Source organism: Quercus robur, chromosome 2 (genome assembly GCF_932294415.1).
Source record: "Quercus robur chromosome 2, dhQueRobu3.1, whole genome shotgun sequence".
In the NCBI taxonomy this organism is placed as follows: Eukaryota; Viridiplantae; Streptophyta; class Magnoliopsida; order Fagales; family Fagaceae; genus Quercus; species Quercus robur.
In genome coordinates, this window is record NC_065535.1 from 80256297 (window position 1) to 80267615 (window position 11319).

Here is an 11319-nt window from a genome sequence, read left to right on the forward strand (position 1 = left end):
AACTATACATATATCACTAACTTCCAAACCCTAATCAATCTCATTCTCAACTCTCAATTCTCACTCCTCACTCAGCTGCCGCCCCCCTCAAGGTTTATGCTCTCCCTCCCACTTTCACTGACCCACGCCCACGCCCACGCCCACCCTCACTCTCACCGACCCATCAACCCACACCCACACTCACTTTCTTAGCTGGTTGTCGTCATCATTACCTCCATTTGTCTTTGCCGTGAGAAGTCACTCCGTTACGCCTACGTCAACTTTGTCCGTCACCACCACGATTTGTATCAAATTCTTGCTTTGTTTTAGGGTTTTCTTGGTGAATAATGAAATGGGTTTGTTGTGGTTTTCTTGTTTCTCAAATGGGTTTTTGAGAATTTTTGGTATCTTGGGTTTTCTTACTTTGTTTTTATCTGTCTCTTTGTGTGTGTGTTTTGTATAAGTTTATGTATTTTGTGTGTTTTTATCTCTCTGTTTCTTTGGTTGTTGTCATTGCTTGATTCTAGGTTTTGGTTTCTTTTATTGATTTTGATTTGGATTTCTATGCTTGTGTTTGTATTAGGATTTGTGTTTGTGTTTGTTATTTTGAAAGGAAAAATCATAAATCTGAAAATTTTGTATTTGTGATTTGTGTATTTATGTTAGGATTTGTGTTTGTGTGTATTTTGGGCCAAGCATGATGGGATAGGACAGGCTTGCGCGACTCGACGGGGCATGTTTGGGGGTTAAAAAAACTCGTTTATTAAACGGGGCAGGTTCGGGTAATGGGAGTAGGCCTGCGGGGCTAGTTCGGGCATAAAGAAACCTGCCTTGAACCCGACTTGTTACCATTCCTAAGTTCAAGAGCAACAAGTTTAGCTTCTCACCGCTGGGCTTCCCATATGATTAGGTAATGCAGCGCGCCATTGTAGGACTTCAAGAGTATTGAGCAGCCCAACCACTAGTCCAGCCACAAGCAAACAAGCCGAGAGTCAGGTGGAAAGCTCCTAATGGCGGATTTTACAAAATAAATTTCGATGGGGCAATGTTTACTGAGATAGATAGAGTTGGGATTAGAGCAATCATTCGAGACTACAAATGTTTGGCTATGGCTTCTTTGTCTCAAATTATTCCTCTTTCCTTAAATGTGGTGGAACTTGAAACTCTGGTAGTAACAAAAGCCTTAGAGTTTGCTTTAGAATTGGGGTTGGATTATGCTATTCTTGAGAGAGATTCAAAAAAACTGATGAATTCATTGATGGATGATTTGCTTTCCTTAGCGTCTTTTGGACTTCTAATCCAAGATGTAAAAGTTATTGTTGAATCTTTTCAATGTATTAGTTTTTCTCATGTTCGTAGGGAGAGTAATACCGTAGCTTATAACCTAGCTAGATATGCACGTCATGTTATTGGTTATTCAGTGTGGATGGAAGATGTCTCATCATACATCTTTGCTACTTATCAGGTAGATTTGCTTATTTCTTAATAAATTTGAAGTCTCATTTCTAAAAAAAAAAAAAAACATAGGTTGTTGCAAATCCATATTTATACAATGTGGACCGGATGCTTTTTCACCCTATTGGAAAGCATGTGCTCAATTGAAAATTCCAATACCATAACGTATTGTTTGTGTTATCATGATGTGATTATATAATTTTATTCTTCCAAAATTTTTTTTAATGAATTATTTTCATTCTTCCCTATGTGAAAAGGATAAGGTTGAGATAATTAGTTGGACAAATGCAGTCAGGTACGATCAATGCCTTTGCTGACATAGAAATTAATCACATTATCTAAACATCATTTTGAATATGGACAGAAATTGCATAAATTAAGAATTATGCTATAAACTAACCCTTGCTAAGCTGAAAGGACACTAATCAGTTTTTCTAAAATTTAAACTATATTCTCCCTTTGGATTGTTGTCAGTGAAAAATAATAATAATAAAACTCATGAGAAGAGCTATGAGTGGAATCTTACAATAACCATTTTAGCCTTAAATAATTGGAAGATTTTGGTTTATTTGTTCTCCTCCTCTATGTTTATCGAGAACATAAAACGTTTTATTTTGTCTCACATGTTATCTGAAATTGTCCCGAAAATCTATAATAACTACGTTAGTTGATTGGTCCTTTTCTAAGTTGGTCACTACTCATTCCATTGCCCAACTCCAACCAAGTTTGTTACTTTTCAATTTCATGGCTAAAACTAGAAACTTGAAACAAAGGATGAATACAAAACATATTGATTAATAAGTCATTTCTTTTCCTTTCTTTTAATTTTTGCCTCAAATAATACACATTAAATTACCGGACAAGAACCATGTAACATGCGCTACCATTTAAAAAAAGAAGAAGAAAAAAGAAAAAGAAAAAAGGTAACATGCGTTGCCCATGCTAATAATTAAAGCGAAAGCAAACATTTTCTTTTATGTTTTTTTATAATTACTAGTATGATTTGTTGTATTTGGTGTATAATAAGAGTAAGGTCAATGATAGATTTATATAAAAATGAAATTGCTTTCTATGACAATTTGCAACTTTAATAATAAATCTAAGGACATACCAAATTTCATAACATATTAAAGTAATTGATGTAAATGATTAACACTTTTTTTTTTTTTTATAAATTTATCATTTTTTTATTATTATTATTTAAAAAAAATTAAAAAAAATTAGGTGAGGAGAGACTATCCTATATCAGAGTTAGAGAAAACTACAAGTCTCAGAAAGGACTTACATTGGACTTATAAATTACCTACCAAAGAAGACTACTAACAACAAAACTTACCGTTTACTACTTAAATATGACGTGAAATTGGATATCTTATTATTGCTAACATTTAGCCGCTAAATAAATATAATGTTGGAAGAACAATTTCTTAGGCAAATACCTAGTTTAAACCGTTATACAGGCCGTTAATATTTTTTTTCCTGTACTTACAGTCTGACACAACGGCTCTGAGCCCTAATTTGTCCAAGCCAAAAACAACACGACAAAACAGGTAAACTAAATAATGTTTTCCTCCTCAAAACAAAAAACAGAAAAAAGAAAAAAAAGAAAAGAAAACCATAATATAATGTAATCAACAAAAAAAAAAAAAAGAGTTTCAAACGAGCTCATCAACAAGCGCACTTGATGGTCATCAACATATGCGGTCCAGCTCAGCAGCAGATTCCATCATCTACATTGACTCAAGCCCCTAAAAAAAGAGAGGTCTTCACATCATGCGGCCCACGACCCACGATCCCAAAAATTCCCATCATCTTCTCAAAATACCCCTATTCCATTCAAACGACGAGTGGCTGTCTATATCTAAAACTCATTTGTCTTTACCCAGGTCATTATCGGTCTTTCTCAAAAAAAAAAGGTCATTATCGGTAAGTATGAAAAAGTCCGTTCTCAGTTGAGAGAGTGGGTGAGTGAGTGTGTGTGAGAGGCGGAGTTTTTTTAAAAAAGCGCTTTGACGCATTTTGGGCTTATCGCTCTCTCTCTTTTCTTAACCTGTTCACTACGAAGAGCATTTCGTTAATGGTGGATCTTACTCACTGAGTCGAATCGTTTACTGAGCCGAAGCGAGTACGAGATCGACAACAATGTTGGACGGACTTCTCGGCCGAGGCTTTGCCTCCAAATGGTTTTTTTTTTTTTTTCCTTTTAACAAAATTTTCACTCAGTTTTTTTTTTTTTTTCCTTCTCTCTATTATATATAAATGTATAAGGATTTTGGATTTGGATTTGGATTTCAATTTTGTGTTCTTAACTTTTTAAATTTTGATGTGGTTGTAGTAAGTCGTTGATTAAACTGACGAAGACTCGGATCGATGTGATACGGAGGAAGAGAAAGGCGACTGAGAAGTTTTTGAAGAAAGATGTGGCTGATTTGCTTGCGAATGGCCTCGATATCAATGCTTATGGAAGAGTAATTGCTCGCTTGTTCTTTTTAGCTTTACATTTATGCTCATCTGATTTGATCTCAGAGTCGATTGAGTTTTTCTTTTTTGTTTGGTTGCTGAGAAAATTTTTGGAGAAAGAAGAATTCAAAATTTTGAATTTTGAGTTCATTATCAGAGATAGAGAAAAATAAAAATCCTAAATTTCAAATTTTATAGATAACAAAATCATTTCTTTAAAAAAAAAATTTTGAAAGAAGAATCTTTACACTTGGTTGGAATCTAAGTATGTTTTTCTGTGCTTCAAAGGTTGTAGTATTTCTTTACAAATTTAATTTGTTTTGTGTTGAGTGGCTTGTACTCAAAGAAGGGTTATTGTTTATTGCATGGTGGTGTGAAACAGGCTGATGGACTTCTAGCGGAATTGATGCTTTCATCATGTTATGATTTCGTTGAGCACTCGTGTGATTTCGTATTGAAGCATCTTTCCATAATGGAAAAACAGAGGTTTGAATTTGAATTGCCTTATTGTTATGGCTTTAGATGAATTGTTTGCGGCCCTTTAATTTTCATCCAAAGTTTCGGGATAAAACCTATGTTATAAGCTAGATATACGATAAGTCTATATTTGCACGGTTGAATGTGATACAACAACCACACATTTAGCGCAGCCTGCTCTAAATTTATAGCCCTATTATCTTTAGTGCACCATATTGGCTGGAAAATCCACCTCATATGCTAATATATGCCATTTTTGTACCATTAAACTTAATTATTATGTGGTCATCTATGGAGCTCATTTTTCTACCTAAGAAGCACGGACATGCCAAGGACACTCCTACATGTGTGTCAGTGTGTTGTGAGGAAACAATATTTGTTTATTTTTATTTTTTTAAATCCTTTAGTTTTAGATATGTTTCTAAAGATTTTGATAGGTGTTGTTATTTTCAAAACCTAAAAATAAACATAAATATGCCTATACATAAATAAAATGCACCTAAAAATATGTATTAATTAATCAATTGTTGTATCCCCATGGTATAGTGTCATAATTTTTCAAGAATTGTTGTGTTGCCTTGTTTTGTCATGTTGTGTCCGTGTCCAAGCTTCTTACAATCATGCAATGTGGGCTTATCATGTAACTATTGGCCATCATAGATGACCTCTTATACCATTCAAATTGGATATGTATGTACCATTAGATTGAGGCTTATTGATTTGGATAAAGCCTAATGTGTATTATTTTATGAGCTGGTGTGTCTCTTCTTATGATGAGTTTGGCATTGATACATTTTTGTTGGGTCCTGTTCCACCAGAAGTTCATTTTATGGTGCAAGTTCTGCTTTCCTACCTGAGGGCTTGGTCTTGAAGGGCCAATGAAATGGAGTTAGAGTGACACAGGACAAACCAGGACTTTGCATCAATAAAATTAAAGAACAGAAAAATAAAGGATAGAATGTAGGAATACTAAACCCTAATTCTAATTGATGTCGGGAACCCTACTTATTGAATTACAAAACTAATCCTGACTTTAAATAAAATAATAATAAACCTAAATTAATACTAGGACCCAAAAATAAAATACAATTGACCAATAAAAATAAAAATTAACTCTAAAAAGAAATAAAACTAAAAATTTAAAAATATACATTTTTCTCTTCCTGCATCATAGAGTTTTCTTCATTTGACCTTAGGCAATTATGTCTTGATACTTGTTCTGAACTGCACTGTTTTGACTATACTTTTCTATCAAATTTTCTTTGCTTGACATTTCTCTTGCTTCATCTTCTTTGCAGTGAATGCCCTGAGGAATGTAGGGAAGCTGTGTCATCCCTGATGTTTGCTGCTGCAAGATTTTCAGATTTGCCAGAATTACGTGATCTCAGGCAAATGTTTCAAGAGAGATATGGGAATTCCCTGGAATTATTTGTGAATCAAGAGGTAATGCTTTGTGAACTCACTTTTAATGGTACAAGTTCATAACTGTTATATTACTAATCAGTTAAATTTCATTTATAGTTTGTAACACATTTAACTTCAAAGCCAACTACATTGGAGAAGAAAGTTAAGTTAATGCAAGATATAGCACGGGAGTTTTCAATAAAGTGGGATGCTGGGGCTTTTGAAAAGAGGATGTCTAAACCCCCCACATATGTACAGGTATGCCCTTTTTTGTTCTATTGTTCTTCGTTCAATGGTTTTACTGACAATAGAAATGGCAAGCAGATCTTGGGATTGTTAAGATTTTTGGGACATCTTTCATACACTCAACAAATGTTGTTTTGCCTACTTGTTTTTTTTTCCCTAAAAATAATTCCTAAAATAAGTTTTTAAATTTTTTCTGTGATTCATGTTCTAGTTCTACATAAAATATCTTCCACTATCTTGAATTTACCTGCAATTTCTGTGACTGACTGCAGAACCAACCTAAAACTTATGGGTCTTTCAATGTCGTTGATGAAAAAACCAAATCATCCAGTGGTATGAAGACAGTCTCAAGAGGAGAGAAGGATGATTTTTTATATAAAGAAAGACTTGACCTTAATTATGATGGGCATAAATTATGCAATGGCAAAGAGGGTAGTTTATCAAAAAGAGAAGAACTAGACCTTCCATCTAGACGTGAACTCTCTGGCAAGGGATACAAGGCACTCAATGGCAGAGAAGAAACTATCCTGAAAAAGGATGGTCATGACATGCCATTCGAAGGAAGGCAGGAGATTGCTGATGACAAGCATGAAGAACGTAATTGGATGGGAGATGCCACCCCAAAGTCCGTTAGATCTAGCAGTTCATCTCGGGGGAAAAGACTAGAATGCATTGATGGTGGATCCTGTTTGCTTAATGGTAGGGAGAATACTGCCCTTGAAAGAGACTACCCAGGATCATTACTTAAAGGAAAGCCAGAAATTACTTCTAGCTGTGCTGGACTGCAGTCGAAGAGCAATGTTAAAGAACCATTTGCAGGTAATAATCATGCGGGTCTACTTGATGATACAAGCTCAGTGAGGAAAGTTGAACGGAATGAAATAAATAAGGTGAAGCCCTATCACAATAGCGGCATCCCTCCTCCTTATGTTAAGTCCAATGTTAAAACAAAGGCTAGCAGATCTGGGTTCGATTCAGGATCCTCATTGTCTAGTTTGGACAATGATGCCCTTGTAGACCATTCAATGCACAAGAGAGGCAATGCTGGTAATACTTCAGGAAGGATCCAATCAGGTTCTGATTATTCTGACTATGAGAGGCAGGTTGTCAGATCTGCAAGTGTGAGTGATCATGGTCAAGAGAAAGATCTTTATCAGGATAATACAACTGGTAACCCCTTACCAAAATCAAAATCATCCAGGAGGAGACACTTAAAATCACATTCCCATCACGATGATGCTGGCTACTTTGAAGATGCAGGAGTTGTTACAAGAAAATCAAGAAGCAGGAGAAGGGATGACTCGAGACGTGGCTTGCAAATTTTGTTTGATGATGAGCACTATCAGAATGAGGCAGAAGAAAGGATATTGGATAAATTGCTGATGCAGTATAGCAAGAAACCATCGTCCTATGAACCAGGGAGGATGAGAAGAAAGTCTAAACCTCATTATGCACATCACATGGGCAATAATGCAGATGGATTCCCACAGAATAGCAAAGATGGGACTGAGGAGAAGTCAGAGGTTATTCCTTCTCCAGCCCGGTCAGTTTCTCTTCCTCATAAACATACAGGTCCATCAGAGGCAACCAAAGTTTTTTCCCGTGCTGCTTCTTTTCAGCCAGATAGGTCAAATCCAGCTCGGCATGTGCATCCTAAGTTGCCAAACTATGAAGATTTGGCTGCCAAGTTTGCGGCCATGAGAGGAAGTTAAAAGGCTTGAGCAATCAGTTACGAGTATGATTGCAACCATTCTAAACTTCTTGCATTTGTTTGCCTGAGTGGATCACTGTTTTGGAAGAAAATTAGCATGGTTTACTCTCATTACAAATAGCTTGACTTACACTTGCATTGTCTGCGTTTGGTATGGCTCTACATGTGTCTAGGGCTGGCATTACTATTTTCTTCAATCCATGGAGAATGACATCTAAAGGTTATATTCTAAATTTCAATACAGTTCCCAGGCCCATTGGTTGTGAGAGTTGTAACAATGCATGTAGCTTTAATTGATAAAGGGTTCCATATATAGAATTTAAAGAGTGAGATTGCATATTGTATTGTTCTTTGAACAATAAAACAAGGGGTATTAGAGTTCCACTGTCAAAGATGAACACTTTTCGTGGTAATTGACTACAGTTTTAGTTGTTGCTTTTAGTTTTTATTGAATAACTCTTCAAAAGAATATCTATTCATGGTCATTGCAATTTTCTGTGGAGTGTGGAGAGCTAGGGAAAGAGGTTTTGAGTATGAGGAAGTGAGAATTTATGCCTCGATATTTTAGGTTAAGTTGTGGTTGTCATTTTTTGCGCAGAGAATGCGATGACGGTAGGTGCAGTACTATAATAAAGTAAATAAATACAAAATGACATATATGACCTCGAATGTCAGTAAAAGTAAAACCCAGAGCTCAGAACAAAAGTCATTTTAACATTCCCCAGGTCCAATGCCCTCTGAAGATTCGCTACCCATTCTCTTTCCTTGTCAAAGGTAAACGATCGGTTCCCGCCAAAAAGCTTCTTACCCCTCCCGTATATAAAACAGTGCACCTTTTACTGCCCCATACTCCACCACAGAGAGAGAGAGAGAGAGATGAGGGGGACATCCAAGGTGATTATGGGGGCAACCTTGGTAATGGTAGTGAGCCTTGCCATAGTGGTAGGCCTAATCTTGGTGCTACTAGCTGAGCTCTACTGTTCTCTCTTACTCCGCCGGCGTCAGCTCAGAGACACCAACTCTGAAACCGCCACCACCACTACTGCCATTGCCACTGTCCCCACAACCACCAGCACTCCCTCTTCAGAGCCCTCACAGCCCCAAAACCAGTCATCTCCTCCCCCTCTTCGTAGCTTCTATTCCCAAGGGGTTCTCCATGCCCCAAGAAGCCTCCTCTTCCCTGCATTCTCTACCAAAGAAGACAATGCAGAATCAAAGAAGCAGCATTCCAAGCTTCATCATATCATTGATGTACTCCAAACCCAAGAGACCAACACAAGCCCTCGTCAAATTGGACTATTATCTGCTTCTTCTTCCCCACCAACTCCTTTCATTCATATAACCACACCAAAGCCAATTCAAGAAGTCCATATTCAAGGTGGTGGTGACACTACTTGTAATGACAAAGCTGGTGGTTCTGGGGAGCATTTTATGTACATTTCTAACCCCATATATGACAATGATGCTAGGCCAAGCAGCGTGGATACACCATTTGAAACACCAGACACATCGCCTTCACGGTTAGAAATGAGTGGTTCTTCAGGTGATGATGAGGTTGCTCAGACATCTCCATGTAGTCCCTCAAGCCCAACCACACCTCCTTTGACTCCAATGAAGAAGCTCCCAGCTGAAGCTTGCTCTGTCTCCCTTAAAAATGCCAGATCTTTAGGTACTTCAGGTAGTGAGTCTAATAGTAACAATGGCCATTCTTCATCATCATCAGGTTCTCCTTGTACCTCTCCTTCATGGTGATGCATTGTCAAAGGCATAACCAGACTGGGGGGCTTTGTTTTTTTTTTTTTTGCTTTTTTGTTAACCTTGAAATTTGGGTTTGATGTGAATATAGTAATGGAAATGGAAGTTGGTAGCAGAGAAAAAGACACAGTAGAGGGTAAGAAAGAAACTTTTTCTCTGCATGCGTGGCCACGGCACCCAAGGCAAGCCACGCCAAGGCCATCTAATTTTCTTTATCTTTCTTTTTCCACCAGTACGTACGTTGCAGAAATGCTTTTTTGTTTTCATTTGCTTGTGTGGGTGTTTTTGGAAAGTTGTTTCTGTTCATATCTACTGGTGTAGTTGAAAAGAAACCATTGTTTTTCTTCTGGGAGTATGAGAAACTGAGAATGCATGTGAACTGTGATGAGATGGACTAATGGGCAAAGAAAGAGGGATGAAAAAGATTAAAAAAATTACTGAGTGACCTTGGGTGTTGATTTCAATGTATTGAACCTAAAAAACAAACGAAATCTGTCACCCGCGAGGTCTTTTGTCCACTTTTGATAAGGACGAGTCGTGTTGGTTTTGCTGGGCCCTATGACCATAAGCTTTGAGACAAGGCAAGAAGCTTCAGTTTCTGCACTGACTGAATTTATGAAAGTATTAAAAAAAGTTAGCATCCACAGTAGATTTATAATTTTAACTACTTAGGATCGATAAAAATTACTTTATCTATTTTACCTATACACATGTTACAGCAGTGGATTTATTTTAGCTTTCAAAATAATAAAATAATATAAATATCACAATAAAATAATATAACCACTACAATAAAATAATATATTCAATTACCAAAAAAACATACGCAGCACCAATCACCTCTACCATCAGTCACACCCACACCCACAACCACAACCACAACCACAACCACCCCCACCCCCACCACCACCACCACCGGCCACAATCATAACCCCATTGCCACCAGTCACCATAACCAAAATCCACAAACCCACTGTCAAAATCATCCACCACCACTACCATAGCCAAAATCAACCGCCACCACAGCCACCAAACCCATATGAAAATACATTAAAAAAAAAAAAAAAAAACAAACAAATTCAATCACAGCAAAGAGAATAGAGAGATGGCGTGGGTCTGATCGGAGGACTGGGTGGAGGCGTGGGTCAGAGGCGTGGATCGGTGGCTTGGGGCTTGGGTCGATGACATTGAGGCAGGCAGAGGGGCACAGACTGGGTGATGGGGCTTGGCATGGGTCAGCGAAACAGATCGGCGATGAGGGAGCTGGCCGGCGAGCTAGAAAGAAAAAAAATTGAGGAAGAAAGAAGAAAGAAGAGAGAGCGAGAGAGAGAGAATGAAATGTTTATTTAATGAGAGAAGAGAGAGAAGTGTAATATATATATATATATATATATATATATTTTAACCTTTGAGTTACAGTGCACATCTAAAGATAGATGTGCATTGTAGCTGAGGTAAGCTCCATTGTTGCATCATAGTTTTTTCTGATTTGAGAGCTAAAAAATACCATTATACCTATATAGCACCATTGCTATGAGTGCTCTTAAAGGAGCATTATGAGTGCCCTCTGATCATGGAGAGCACCACATAAGTTGAAACACAATCTTAGCCCCTTCCAAAATAAGTCATTGTTTGCTTTTATAGTTTCTTGTCTTTCATGGAATTTCCCTTAGAGGGAGCACCCTATATATATAAAAGGTACTAACAGAAACAGGGGGCTTTCAGTTGCATTAATCAATCTGTTGACAGAGCTAGTTTGGCAGCTCCTATTGCGATTGATTTCCAATTCAATTAGTCTTTGTTTGGTAGTGAAAGTTAGTTGTGTTAGCTAG

The 11319-nt window shown here is 37.2% G+C and overlaps 2 protein-coding genes across 2 annotated transcripts; both read left to right on the top strand.

Moving 5' to 3' along the window:
* The first annotated feature begins 3353 nt into the window (after positions 1-3353).
* LOC126715245 (uncharacterized) lies at positions 3354-8180 on the top strand. Its single transcript, XM_050415756.1, has 6 exons — positions 3354-3617; positions 3770-3902; positions 4277-4380; positions 5670-5814; positions 5893-6033; positions 6294-8180. The coding sequence occupies exons 1-6, from the start codon at positions 3577-3579 to the stop codon at positions 7731-7733; spliced, it is 2004 nt and encodes a 667-aa protein (XP_050271713.1). The 5' UTR covers positions 3354-3576; the 3' UTR covers positions 7734-8180.
* A 142-nt stretch (positions 8181-8322) lies between these two features.
* LOC126715246 (endochitinase A) lies at positions 8323-9779 on the top strand. Its single transcript, XM_050415757.1, has one exon. The coding sequence runs from the start codon at positions 8609-8611 to the stop codon at positions 9482-9484; it is 876 nt and encodes a 291-aa protein (XP_050271714.1). The 5' UTR covers positions 8323-8608; the 3' UTR covers positions 9485-9779.
* Positions 9780-11319: the final 1540 nt, after the last annotated feature.

What these genes read in the sequence shown, in the direction of transcription:
- LOC126715246 (XM_050415757.1), top strand. Translation starts at nt 8,609, where the DNA reads ATGAGGGGGACATCCAAGGTGATTATGGGGGCAACCTTGGTAATGGTA.
- LOC126715245 (XM_050415756.1), top strand. Translation starts at nt 3,577, where the DNA reads ATGTTGGACGGACTTCTCGGCCGAGGCTTTGCCTCCAAATG. An exon ending in CGAGGCTTTGCCTCCAAATG is followed by an intron (nt 3,618 to 3,769) that starts GTTTTTTTTTTT and finishes ATGTGGTTGTAG; the next exon opens with TAAGTCGTTGATTAAACTGA. An exon ending in TCCATAATGGAAAAACAGAG is followed by an intron (nt 4,381 to 5,669) that starts GTTTGAATTTGA and finishes TCTTCTTTGCAG; the next exon opens with TGAATGCCCTGAGGAATGTA.